This window comes from Xenopus laevis, chromosome 3L, assembly GCF_017654675.1.
Source record: "Xenopus laevis strain J_2021 chromosome 3L, Xenopus_laevis_v10.1, whole genome shotgun sequence".
In the NCBI taxonomy this organism is placed as follows: Eukaryota; Metazoa; Chordata; class Amphibia; order Anura; family Pipidae; genus Xenopus; species Xenopus laevis.
Genome location: NC_054375.1, coordinates 47,362,065 through 47,376,694, shown reverse-complemented (window position 1 = coordinate 47,376,694; position 14,630 = coordinate 47,362,065). Strand labels below are relative to the sequence as shown.

The window sequence follows — 14,630 nt, the reverse complement described above, 5'->3', positions numbered from 1 at the left end:
CCTTAGGAGCTTTCTCTGTATTCTGATTACTTATAAAATGTGTAACTATAAGCATGCTTTGGAATATCCGCCCTTTATTTAATAATACTGTGACACATTAGTTCATAAAAAAGTTAAAAATAACTACTGATTGATCCATAAACCTTGTTAACATTGACTTTATTTCTATTTAAAAAGTCTGAAAAGGAATAAAGGCAACAGGAGTTGTACTACAGGTATGGGACCTCTTAACCAAAATGCTCAGGATCTGGGATTGTCCGGGTGACGGATCTTTCCGTAGATTGGATCTTCATCCCTTAAGTCTACTAGGAAATCATTTAAACATTAAGCGGGTTATTTATCAAAGGTCACAACTGGTATGTTTTCTAAATTAAGAAAAAACTTGAATGGAAAAAAAACTCGAATCAGTGAATTTGAGGTTATACACTCGACAACTAAAATTAATTGAGTTTTCCATGGAAAAAACTTGAATTGCTGAAAATGAATCGAGTGAAACCCATCAAAAAACCATGAAGGCTATCTTCAATGGTTCAAGGGACCTCTGCCATTGACTTCTACTGTACATGACCTCGACAGGTTTTAGCTGGAGTATTGTTGATTCAAGCTATTTCTGGCTTGGGGGTAATAATAATAAAAAATAAATCTCAATTCAATTTTTTTAACGCTAATATCTGAGTTTTGACCGAAAAACTAGAATTGTTTGGAAAAAAACTCGACCTTTTGATGAATAACTCCCCAAGTAAACCCAATAGGCTGGTTTTGCTTCCAGTAAGAATTCATTATATTTTAGTTTGGATCAGGTACAAGGTGGCGTTTTATTATTACAGACAAAAAGGAAATCAGTTTGAAAATTTTGATTATTTGGAGGCTATGGAGACATAGCCTTCTCATAATTTCTGGATAACAGGTTTCCGGATAACGGATCCCATACCTGCATATTCTGTACACATTAATATGTAAACTCTCTAAATAGTATGACCATTTCTAAATATACTGTTGCAGGTTAAGACAGCAATCTACTGCATAAGAACTGTCACGTACATTTTCTGAGGATCTTGCTGTTCCTTCGGAGGGTTACCGCTGCTGAAGATGAAGGCAGGTTCTGTTTCATTGGTTCAACCACAGCAGTTGGTACAAAGGGTCGGACGGGGCGGCTGAATCCATTTTCTGACATGCTGCCTTGCGAAGAAACCGAGGCACTGCTTGAAATCCATTTAGTGTTATTCACTGACACTCTGGGATCCGTGTAGTTGGGTGATTTCCTACAGAACGGAACAAAGCACAGTTATCTGTTAACAGTAACAGCACTAGGGAAAAATATATATATATTTATGAAATGTTGTTTCTGTGAATAAACCTGTTGATACTATATATCCCAGAATGCCTTGGGCAACAAAGAAGTTACAGGTAGGGGACCTGTTATCCAAAATGCTTGGGACCTGGGGTTTTCCGGATAACGGATCTTTCCGTAATTTGGATCTTCATACCTTAAGCCTACTAGAACATCATGTGAACATTAAACAAACCCAACAGGCTGGTTCTGCTTCTAATAAGGATAAATTAAACCTTAGTTTCGATAAAGTACAAGCTACTGTTTTATTATTACAGAGAAAAAGGAAATTGTAAAAATTCTAATTATTTGGATAAAGCGGATTCTAAGGGAGACAGCCGTTATTATGAGCTTTCTGGATTATGGGTTTACCGATAATGGATCCCATACCTGTATAATGAAATGGCAGATCATACAGAACTATGACAAGCACATGTTTTCATGTGTTTTACTGGAATAAACAGCTGCCACGTTCTTACATGGAGCTTTGATGGCTATTGTCCCCTCTAAAAGGACACCTCATATATCTACAAATATTGGATTGCGAAGAGTCAAAATGGCAGCGTTTCCTGGTTACTGAATATGTGGCTACCTCTGCCCTCCTTTGGTTCATGGGCTTAAGCACCTACACAAATTAATTTATCTAGTGACCCTGCTACAATGCGGGACATATGTTTCCATCAAATACCTTTTGTATTCTCTTAGCTGCTTGATATTATCGGTAAAGGTATGGGATACATTATCCGGTGACCCGTTATCCAGAAATCTCCGAATTACTGGAAGGCCAACACCCATAGACTCCATTTTAATCAAATAATCCAGATTTTTAAAAATGATTTCCTTTTTCTCTGTAATAATAAAACAGTAGCTTGTACTTGATCCAAACTAAGATATAATTAATCCTTATTGGAGGCAGAACAATCCCAATAGGTTTAATTAATCTTTAAGTATTTTTTTTAGCAGGATTAAAGTACGTAGATCCAAATCCCTGATCCAGAAAACCCCAGGTCCCGAGCATTCTGGATAACAGGTCCCATATCTTTTTTTACCAATGAGTTAAAGAAGACAAGTCACAACTTCACCTCAGCCCAAGAAACATGAAAAGTTTCTGCTACAATAAGTTTTAAACATACTCTTTACCTTATTGGAGAAGGATCAGCCAGACTAAAGGCCAATACCCAGACCACACAGCTAATCCCTCTGGCCAGTTAGAGGTATATTTATGCATTTTAATTAAGTGAATATAGCTCTATGCATTGCTGGATGCACAAACACATCACTATTCCCTGCAGCCTACTTCAGTTACAAGCCAGTGTTCCATAAATCAACCTAAACTATACCATGCGGTGCAATCCAAGTTTCATATGTGGCTTTCAAGAGAGGATGATTTATAGCTTAATAATAAAGTTATACTCTGGCAACCCACCTTACTGATCCATTTCATAACCAGGCACATTGCAAGCAAAAAAAGAAACCCCTTCAGTATAATCATCTTCAGCAGTAACACTATGCTTCCTTTCCCATTTCCATTTACAGTATGTGCTCTTCTACTTGGAGTTTATTGCTATGGCTGGAGGGGCTTCTAGACTTCAAAATGTAGCCATAGGCACAGAAACCCTCATTTATGTTTCCTACTGGCAGATTTGAAGCATTGGTGGTGTTTTAACATTAAAGTCCATATTAGTTTACGAAGCATGCTTTAATAGCAATGAAAGGGAAGGGTTGGTCTCCACTAAGACATAATTTGGGATGGGATATTGATACATCTTATTTTAAACAACATTTTGTCTGATTATATCAAGATATTACATTTGGAGATAGTAAACTTTGGTGCTACATCAATGCACCAGAGGGTAGATTTAAAATACAAGTATGGCAGACTTGGGCGTACAGCCATGGAGCCCTTTTATCCAGAATGCTTGGAACACTGGCCTGTAACTGAAGTAGGCTGCAGGGAATAGTGATGTGTTTGTGCATCCAGCAATGCATAGAGCTATATTCACTTAATTAAAATGCATAAATATACCACTAACTGGCCAGAGGGGTTAGCTGTGTGGTCTGGGTATTGGCCTTAAGTCTGGCTGATCCTTCTCCAATTAGGTAAAGAGTACATTTAAAACTCAGTGGGATATATATATATATATATATATATATATATATATATATATACGTATATATATATATATATATATATATATATATATATATATATAATCAAAACAGGGGGGTTGTGGGAGCACTCTAAAGGCTTTAAAGTATATATATATTAGTATAATAAATGCTATTGCATATGTACCCAAATAGGGGTTATTTTGTTACAAAGTTATGATCATAAAATTGATAAGCCACCATACCACGTCAAGGTAAACCCCGAATGGCGGTCCCTAACTTGTTTTATTTTATATGTGCATTCTAGCATTACCTGTAATCAATGTCCATTGAACGCTGTTTTTTAGCCCTCAGTGAAAAAACAGCGTTCAATGGACATTGATTACAGGTAATGCTAAAATGCACATATAAAATAAAACAAGTTAGGGACCGCCATTCGGGGTTTACCTTGACGTGGTATGGTGGCTTATCAATTTTATGATCATAACTTTGTAGCAAAATAACCCCTATTTGGGTACATATGCAATAGCATTTATTATACTTATATATATACTTTAAAGCCTTTAGAGTGCTCCCACAACCCCCCTGTTTTGATATTGTGTATATATATATATATATATATATATATATATATATATATATATATATACATGTCGATAATGAACTGAGATGAGAAACAAACAGAGCCAAATATGTAAATGTAACTTAAGCTCCTAAATACATAATAAAAAAAATCTGCAATTGCTCAGTGTCTTTATTTCACGTAACAGGGATATTTAGCTAATTAATACATCTGGTCACAATTGAGACATAACAAGAGTAATTTTATTGATTCATTTTATATATTAAGTTATAAACACTGGCTATATGTATGATGTACATGAATATTCTTATTTTTTTGTGTCACTGGCCCCTTGACTGATCACTGCAGTTTTTAAGCCAACAACTTTTTATATTTGACAATACTAGAGGTTTCCTTGTGACTTCTTGATCATATCACATATCAGATTGCTGAGTTTTGGACAGATCGGAGCACTGTTGGACTGGCTTGTCCAATGGATACAGTGCCATATAAATGTCTGTTTTACGAACTAAGGTCTGTTCTTGGCAATGCTTTTTATTCAGACTAGATCCTAGTACAGACTTGGATCGTGAACAAATCTTAGATTGTTGTTTTGAAGTCAGGAAAGATTTTTTTCCCATTTCTAAAGACACATAGTAGACAGCTTTGTATGTGGCTTTTTCTGCATTCCTCTGTAGCAACTACTAAAAATTAAGTTCACAAGTCCATATCAGACTGTATTCTTGGCAGAGTGAAGCTAAATTTTTTATCTTGGGAGGCTTATCAATATCTGGTCAAATATATTATCTTGTCTTTACATCCTCGCTTCACATTTCCCATTTGTAGTTTATGTATTACAGTCCAATATGGACTTGTGAAGTGGATATAATCTAGATTCATTCATTATCACACCCAATGGAGCCTTATCTTGTCTTTTAACTTTTTTCTTGTCTAATTCCCATTTTTGCAAACTCCTGTAAACCCTACCCTAGTCCAGTGTCGGACTGGCCCACCGGGATACCAGGTAAACTCCCGGTGGGCACAGGTCTCAGTGGGCCTCTTACTTCTAACCATTTGGCTTATTTCATGGTCTTCTTCTTCTTTATGGGAACACAGAGGCTTAATAATGGAAGAATAGAGTATAGTATGTAGAGAAAAGAGACTAGGAGAATGAAGAGGTTAAGTGAGGAGAGGATAGATTGGAAAGTGGGCCCTCAGCCTAAGGTTTTCTGGAGGGCCCCTGATATCCTAGTCCGACACTGCCCTAGTCTGTCTTGGTATGTATAAATGTCTTCCAGTACAGTTCCATATAATGTAACATGTAAAGGAGAAACAAACTCTTAATAAAAAAAACCCTACCCCTACCCTACATAGACCCCCTCTCTGATCACCCTAGCCTAGCTGCTACCCCGGGCAAATGCCCCTAACTCTTTACTTGTCCCTCTGTGCAGATTTGTCCAGCGGAGTTCACGGGGTTCTCTTCGGAAATCTTCAGAATGAGACCAGTGAAGCGGCACATGCGCAGTTGGAGCGATTGTCTGTCTTGAGACAGCTGTGCATGCTCCAAAACTCACGAAAATTGCAGAAGCGATGGTCTCATTCCAAACATTGCATACACAGCCAATAAAAGGTGTCACCTAACCGTGCATATTTGCAGTTTTTTCAATGGCTAACACTGTACAGCACTTTACTACGCTGGACCAACTAGAAATTAGGTAGGATTTACATGGGTAAAAGATTGAGCTTGATGGGCATATTCTTTTTAATCCTTAGTTACTATGTATGGTCACTTACAGTAGACGCCATATTAGTTAAAGTTGACTATTTATATGAATATGTGTATGAATATATGCAATAGATGATGGAAGCCAAGCCAGACAAAATGAGAGCAACATCCATCTTGCTAATGTAATCAAAATGGTAGCGAATTTATGAGAGGCATTAATTTCCCAAAGCCAGTGTCGGACTGGCCCGGCGGGACACCGGGAAAAAACCCGGTGGGCCCCGACCCTCGTGGGCCCCCGCCGGGCCAGACCCCTTTACCAATATAAAAATTTTGAAAAAAAAAAGTTTTCGGCGATGCGTATCGGCCCTCTCGCATGCGCACCGAGAAGCGCCGCTCGCACATGCGCATGGCGGCGTTCGAGCGGCGCATACGCATAGTTGTGCCGAGTTCTGCGCGTCGCTGTAGGGGGGCGGGGGGCCCTGGACCAGCAGTCCCGGTGGGCCCCGGGCCCCCCAGTCCGACCCTGCCCAAAGCCAATTAGGATTTTGCAAATCAGCCAGACTATAACAGACTAGCTTGCTCATCTCCACATTTAACGACCCCCTAGATTATTGGCATGACAGAGATGCAGATGTCACCGTTTATAGGTGTGGATGTAAGTCTTCCATTATGTGGCATGCAGCTATTACTCTTTGTGCATGCTTTCGGTATGTGGAGGCTGATTTTTCAATATTAAAATTCAAGGATTTTTTTGAAAATGTAGTTGCAAATAAAAAAAAATGGGATTGAACTCAATCGAATTCATTTGTTGAAAAAAAAAAACGTTGATTACCACAAATACATTATTCTCATTTTTAAGAATTTTAGAGTCAAAATGAATGTTGAAAATACACCTCCCATATATAAGATCTCAAAATCTGGACAAATCTTAAATTTAAATACTTATTAGTTAAATTAATAATTGAAATTGCCAACCTGTACACAGGACTAACACAGTGGTTCGGAAAGAGCCCGATTTTTCCAGTTACTAGTGATACTCCTCGGAGCCAACCTTCCTGAAATTTCCCCAGGACACGGACTCCTTCCCCTTTTTGGAGGTCCAGCTCCTCTGGCCCATTAGCCATGTATGGATGCAGAACAACACACCTGGTAAAAAAATGAAGAAAAATAGCCTTTAGCTACTCAAAATGATCAATTTGTTGATTGTATAACTGCGGCCCTTACATCAATTAAGATAGCAAAACAAACACACATACTGACATTTGCATATCTGCTGTGTAACAGGGCAAAGAAGAATTTTACCCCTTTCAGTGCACAAAACACAAGGCCCTTGCACCTGGCATGTTGTGAGCTGTGTTGGTTGAATCTGTAAGTAACACAGTTTACAACTACAGTGGCAACTCTTTGCAAAACATTCTGGCTGTTGAAAATTGCACCTCTCATTGGTTGGTGGAATTCAGGTGTGGGAGGTGCATGGTGGGCAAACTGCATGGCACCTTGACTGGCCACAATCAATGAGACTCAATGTGTTCCCTGACAAAGTAATTGTAACAACAGTTAACTAGGAACCCTAAGGGACAGCTGGAATGATCTTACTCTCTTGTGAAGCACCGGTCTTCACCAACACCCTTTTGGGTCTGGAACTTTCTGCTGAAGACTTTTTGTCAGGTCTAGAAATATAGCAACCACTCAGATGTTTGCTTTCAAAGTGCAGACCAGGAAATGCAGCCTACTGATTGGTTGCTGTATGTTACAATATCTAGATCAAGTTTTGCACTTGTTATTACATTCCCCATATTTGCAGCCACAAGACGTGTTTTTCTCTCTCTGCTTTGTTCAGTAAAAGGAGTAACTATCATTTCCTGCATTTGTCCAGTTCTGAAAATAACTAAGAACAATGCTGTAATTCCTTACATTGCAGTCCAGACATCCCCTTAAGTTAAGGATGGGTACTTACATGTTTGCCAAAATAGTCTGGTGAGAACTGGCAAGAGACATTATTGGTGCTCCATTGCTCTGTGTTCCAAATATGGGACAGTATAGAGAAGTATTGACCTGCAAGTAATGCACGGACAGTGTGATTAAATATCTATAGTAACTAATTGTGATGCACATAAAGAAAACATTTCAAATTCACTTATAGCACTAATAGGATAATGTACTTAAAGGCACAAGTTTGCCCAGATCTAGTAACCCTTAGCAACCAATTGGATGTCTGTTTTTTAAACCAGTACCATGTTACCTGGGTTAGCAAACTCTGAACCTTTTATTGCTTTCTTTCATTAATCCCATTAAAGAAGAAAGAAAGTTGTTTAGCACTTGGGGTTGCCAAATGTTAGGTATCCCCAAGTGAATGTATTTACTTACCTGAAACCCCGGGCCGGTGCTCCTATCAGCAGAAAACTGCACCGGCCCAGGGTTATTCCAGCGAGCACTGCGGAGCAATTCTCTTATGTCTTCGTCTTTCTTCAAATTTCCCAGGGCAGACGCATGCGCAGTAAAATGAAAAAGCTGACTTTTTAGTTAAAGTTCGGCTTTTCACTCTAATGCGCATGCGCAGCCGTGAGAAGAAAGAAGAAGCCGGAAGAAGATCGCTCCGTGGTGCTCACTGGAATAACCCCAGACCGGTGCAGTTTTCTGCTGATAGGATCACCGACCTGGGGTTTCAGGTAAGTAAATACATTGACTTGGGGGTGCCTAACATTTAGCACCCCCCAAGTGGTAAACAACTTTCCTTCTCCTTTTATATTAGCATAATTTACCTGTCAAATGGCTTCCTAAATCGGGAACTTTGTCACAGAACCACAGTTCCCAACATAGACTGCCAATTGGAACCTACTATAAGCTGCTCTTTAAATTCAGAAACTGGATAGCTGATTATTGCTACGTTCCCATGAAACTTCCATGCAGGAGTATTTTGAGTCATTCACAAACATGTATTTTAAGGTCACGCCTTACAAAACTAAACATATTTCAAGTGTATGTGTTGGTTTTAAGTGGCAGAGTGGGAAGTTTATAACCTTTTAGTGTAATAACCTGCATAGTAGTACAATAGTAGCAAAATGGGAAGCTGTGTTCACCGCTACAAACACCTGTAATTATAAAGTTGGGTGGAATTAGGGCGTGATTAGCTTATTCAGTGCCAACAAACATCTGATTCTCTGCACTCATCCACACCACTATATTAAAGACCATTAGCATTATGTAAAATATACTGAGAAGCCTATTGTGCCCACACTTGTAAATAAACAGATTGTTCAATGCAATTTAAAGGAATCTCTACCAAAAAAGTGTTTCATGCACATGTCATTCTCAGAAATGTGCCAATATACATTAAATAAATATCAGGAGTTGTTTTAATGTTATTTGTAAATGTAATGGCTATTAAAAGCAGCCTCTGTCTTTCTTACTGGGTATTAATTAGCAAACACAGGGATTAGGATCAAGGTTACATTTAGGCAACACTATTTCCTTGTAGAATTGAGTGCTGTGAAGTGAACTGATCAGTGAATCCCAAACTGTTGGTTAGTCTCCAAGACAGACTAGAGCAGTAACTGTATTTTTCACAGTACAGGTATAGGATCGGTTATCCAGAAACCCATTATCCAGAAAGCTCTTAGTTACAAAGAGGCCATCACCCATAGACACTATTATAAATAATAATTCTAATATTTTAAAATAATGTAGTAATAAAAAAGTGCCTTGTACTTGACCCACCCAAGATGTAATTAATTGTTATCTGTCTAAAAACAATGCTATCGGGTTTAGTTAATGTTTAAATGATTTTTTAGTAGACTTAAGGTATGGTGATCCAAATTACAGAAAAAAACCCCTTATCTGGAAAATGCCAGGTCCCGAGCATTCTGGATAACAAGTCCCATAAAAGTACAATGGTTTTGCGTTATATTCACCCTATTAAGTAATAAACCTAAAATTTCCAGTTGGAGTCCAAATGTGCTGAATTTGATATGGTGTAGCTGATTCATCTTGATGACTTTGCATTTAATTATAGGAAGACAGTGGTTTATGAAATGCCCAGAATGTCTCGAGCCCAACCAAAAATATTTGATTGTCTGTCAGAAAAATGTTATTTAGTTTCTCCTGTGTCCTCCTCTAGTTCCCTCTGTTTGATTATTTGCAGTATAAGAGCAAAACTGATGAAAAACCACATTTCTAAAAGCTTGAAGCAAAGAAAATTCAAGGAAATGAAAGCTCCCCAGAAATCTCAGTTAAGGTGACGTCCCCTGCATTGGAAATGGCCGAGGAAAATGTATTCCTGATGAGGGCTGTTTTGCCTAAACTAGATCTGTGAATATAAAACAAAATGTAAAAGAACATTGTTAAATGTGCATTAGGCAAATTTCCAAGTCAGCAACTAAAGCATGCTGATTGGTTGAGCTAAAAATACATTTTAAAGATGGCAGCTACAGACCTATTAATACAGGGTGGCGGCATGCTTCATTTATTTATTTTTGCATATTGGACTTGCATCTTGTTAAGCGTTGAGAAAGCTAGAACTATCATAGTAATTTAAGAGACAAAAGAAGAGGAAGTGAACAATTCAGGCAGAGGGAAAGAATAACTAGTTATGGGCCATTAATAGTCTATGTATGATTGTATGATTGAGTTTAAGCCAGACTTTATGTAACTATACCAAAAGCTAGGACATTGAGTGTAGAGGTTTGTGCTTGGCAGACTGCTAATTTGTGCCATGATATTTTGCTTAAACTTTTACTACTGATAGTTGCAGCAGTAGAAAGTATTAAATATTAAGTGGGCCATGTATTATCTCAATGGCTTGGGAAGCACCATGATAAAAGTGAGATAGGGCAGCTTAAAGGGGACTCGTCACCCGAATAAATTATTCAAAATCCTATTTTATCACATTAGTCAAGCAAAATGAACTTTAATTACACTATATAAATTATTTGAATCTTGTTTCCTAATAATTCAAAACTATAGCAAGCAGGCAGGAGCCATTATGTGGACACTGTTATTAAAACAAGCCTTGTATCATCTCAGAATCTTGTTTGTGCACCAGAATGGAGGACCTGATGTCCATCCCCATGCACTGGTTACACAATTAAACGGTAAAGAGAAAGGAGGAATGTGTGGAGAGCCATGCCTAAGGCATAGAGGAATGGCAGCCAGTATTTGATTGACAGCTGAGATATTTAAATGAGTTTACAACAGCTATGAAGGCTTTAATGAAAAATAGAAATTGAATTTCATGTTTAATGGACTTTTATTATACAGCTTTTTGTGTTTTGGTCCACTTTAAATCTTTCTAAAACTATAATTGTATGCCCCTACTGAGAACAGAGCAATTTTGTATGTGAAGACAGCCTTTTATAAATATGTGTGATTTTGTGAGGTTACCATACAATATCAGGTGTCAGACATAACCACAATAGATGGTAAAAAGGGTGTCAGGGGTCTAAAAGTACTCACTAAAGAAATTTTAGAGGGTCTGTTTATTCTTATAATTCCAGTGTAATTGCAGCCATGAGGTGGTGATGTGTTTGACACACTTGTGTCCCACATATTTGGTCTGTGCCCAATTCCTTAAGCTCAATTTCACACCGATGATTGATGCAGGTTACTGTGGGAACATTGGCACTAGTTCCTGGAGTAGTTCCCCTGCATCAGTTGGTGGACTTTTTCACCATTTTTGTTACCGATTAACATACTGTATGCTCAGTGCAACTATGCAGAATTGCAAGAAGCAGTTTAAAGGGGTGGTTCATCTTTAAGTTAACTTTTAGTATGTTATAGAATGGCTAATTCGAAGCAACTTCTCAATTGGCCTTCATTTTTTTTATATATAGTTTTTGAATTATTTTCTGCCTTCTTTTTTCAGTTTTCAAATCTGGGTCACTAACCCCATCTAAAAAAATGCTCTGTAAGGCTACTAATTCATTGTTATAGCTACATTTTATTACTTATCTATTTAGGCCCTCTACTCTTCATATTCCAGTCTCTTGTTCAAATCAATGCACGGTTGCTAGGGTCATTTGAACAGATGGCTGAAATTGCACACTGGAGAACTGCTGAATAAAAAGCCAGATAACTCAAAAACCACAAATGATAAAAAATGAATACCAAATACAAATTGTCTAAGAATATCACTCTCTACAACATACGAAAAGTTAATTTAAACGGGAACCACCCCTTTAAGATGCAAGTGGCGTATAATTGCCGAAAGACTTTGCACGTAACTTAGCCCTATAATATTTAGGTATTAAATATTTCCAGCAAATATATTTAACTGCCTTAACCTGAGCTTTGTTCAGATATATTATGGATGACAGATTCCTCTTATGTCTTGGCATGAACTTTCCTGATATATTTCTGAACATGTTTGTCGCCAAATAGCTTTTAAGGTTCCGCTAGCTTTCTGTTCCAGTATTGCTAATAGCGTTTATGGGTGAGCCCTTGCCCCTAAGGTGTTTTCTTCAAAGACTGTCAGAAGCAAGAAAATTTGCTGTGCTGCTACCATAAACAACTTACAAGTAAATAAAGATAACCAAGAAAAGCCTTAAACCCATTGCCTCTTTGGGTTTAAACTCCTGAGGTGGCTTTAATTTAATACTTTTTTTCTCCTGTTTCTATCACAATACCAAGAAAAGTGTATTTGGTTGCATAATAAGATCATGTCTTGTGCTTAAGTTACCTGAAATGTTCACTTTCTCTTCTTTTGTTTTATACTAGGATAGTTCTAGATTCCTCAGTGCTTAACAAGATGCCGTCCCTACAATACAGTGTTTTTAGCTACAATTTCAGTGTGATTACAGGTATTTGCAAATTGCATCTTCATTTTAATTGCGTGAATTATATTGCATTGCTGCACAATTTATTAGATTACCCACAAAGGGCCCTGGAAGTACAGGTATGGGACCTGTTATCCAGAATGCTCGGGACCTGATTTTCCGGATAATGGCTCTTTCTGTGATTTGGATCTTTATACCTATGGGGGTAAATTTATCAAAGAGTGAAGTTCCGCCACTAGAGTGAAATTCCGCAGCTCTCATTTCATTTCTATGGGATTTTGAAAGGCGTATTTATCAATGGGTGAAAGTGACCCTTTGATGAATATGCCTATAAAAATCCAATAGAAATGTATGGAGAGTGGCGGAATTTCACTCTAGTGGCGAAACTTCACTATTAACTTCACTCTTTGATAAATATACCCCTTAGTCTACTAGAAAATCATGTAAACATTAAGGGGCAGATTCACTAAGGGTCGAATTTCGAAGTTAAAAATACTTCGAAATTCGACCCTCGAATTGAAATCCTTCAACTTCGAATATCGAAGTCGAAGGATTTAGCGCTAATCCTGCGATCGATCGATCGAAGGATTTTTCGTTCGATCGAATGATTAAATCCTTCGAATCGAACGATTCGAACGATTTTAATCCAACGATCGAAGGAAAATCCTTCGATCAAAAAAAGGTTAGCAAACCTATAGGGACCTTCCCCATAGGCTAACATTGACTTCGGTAGGTTTTATCTGCCGAAGTAGGGGGTCGAAGTTTTTTTTAAAGGGAAAGTACTTCGACTATCGAATGGTCGAATAGTCGAACGATTTTTATTCGAATCGTTCGATTTCGTTCGAATTCGAACGAATTTAACCAATTCGATGGTCGAAGTACCCAAAAAATACTTCGAAATTCGAATTTTTTTCATTCGAATCCTTCACTCGAAGTTAGTGAATCTGCCCCTAAATAAACCCAATAGGCTGGGTTTGCTTCCAATAAGGATTAATTATCTCTCAGTTGGGATCAAGTACAAGCTACTGTTTTATTATTACAGAAAAATCATTTTTAAAATTTTGGATTATTTGGATAAAATGCAGTCTATGGGAGACGGTCATTACGTAATTCGGAGCTTTGTGGATAAAGGGTTTCCAGATAACGGATCCCATAACTGTATCTCCTCCTCACAGCAGTTGTTAATTCTAGGATTTCTTTTCTGTTCTTTAAAACCCACACCTAATAAACCAGTGTAGACACATCATTTTAGTGCAAGTCCCTTTGTAAACAGCATTTGGATGGATGCAATTTTGCATCTATTTTTGCACTTTTCGCTGCACCATGTTATAGTATATAAGCCCTGCAGCATGGACAGTGCAGAGAATGTGTGTCCATTGTCCCATATTGATCCAAGCCATATGGATCCGTACATCCGTATAAACATTATATTTGTGTATGTGTGTGCAGGTATGTACAGTGAAATAATTATTTGCTATACTTGGTTATTGGTAGCCAGAGGTCACCAATAGCCAGCTAGCTTTAATCAGAGGTCAATCGCTGTATATCCGTAGGACGTTATTATATTTGGTGGACATGGGGGGGATATTTCCTGAAAGATTTTTAGATTTTCGAGGGTAATTTCAGTAAAAACACGGGATAAAAAAATTGGATAAAAATAATATTGGATCTAACTGTTAATGAATATCTGACACCCAACTGCTGCATGAAGAGAAGATGAAGAGAAACAGATGCTGAGAGAGGAATAGTGAACATAAACTTGATTATTTCAGATGCAGAATATTTCATTGATTGTATTTAGAATGTTTATTATTTCAGTATGCTGAAACTTATATTCAATTTTCATTTTCTCAATAGTTCCCCTTTAAATACTGCCTCTTTGCCTAGTATGAAGAAAACCAATTGCTGAACAAACCTAAAAGTATAATGTCTTTTACCCTACAATTCGTCTTCTATACCTCTGAAGCACGTTAAAAACATTAGCTAAGTTCGCTCATTAATAGCCATTTAAACGAAAGCTCATTAACAACGTGCTAATGGCTTTTGCACTTTAGAGGGCACGTCCCATAACTGTGGGGGTAGCCATCGATTTTTCTATTAAAAGCTATTGGGAATAAACACCGTGGTATTTAC

General features: G+C 37.7%; 1 protein-coding gene across 2 annotated transcripts in view; it reads right to left on the bottom strand.

The window, feature by feature from the left end:
• sh3rf2.L (SH3 domain containing ring finger 2 L homeolog) overlaps positions 1-14,630 on the bottom strand; it is a 76,137-nt gene that overhangs the window by 10,500 nt on the left and 51,007 nt on the right. For both annotated transcript variants that reach the window (XM_041586193.1, XM_018252142.2), the window contains exons 6-8: positions 7,685-7,782; positions 6,703-6,873; positions 1,042-1,262 (exon numbers count right to left, since the gene is read on the bottom strand). In XM_041586193.1, coding sequence (XP_041442127.1) covers positions 1,042-1,262; positions 6,703-6,873; positions 7,685-7,782 — 490 coding nt within the window. The remainder of the gene's footprint in view (positions 1-1,041; positions 1,263-6,702; positions 6,874-7,684; positions 7,783-14,630) is intronic.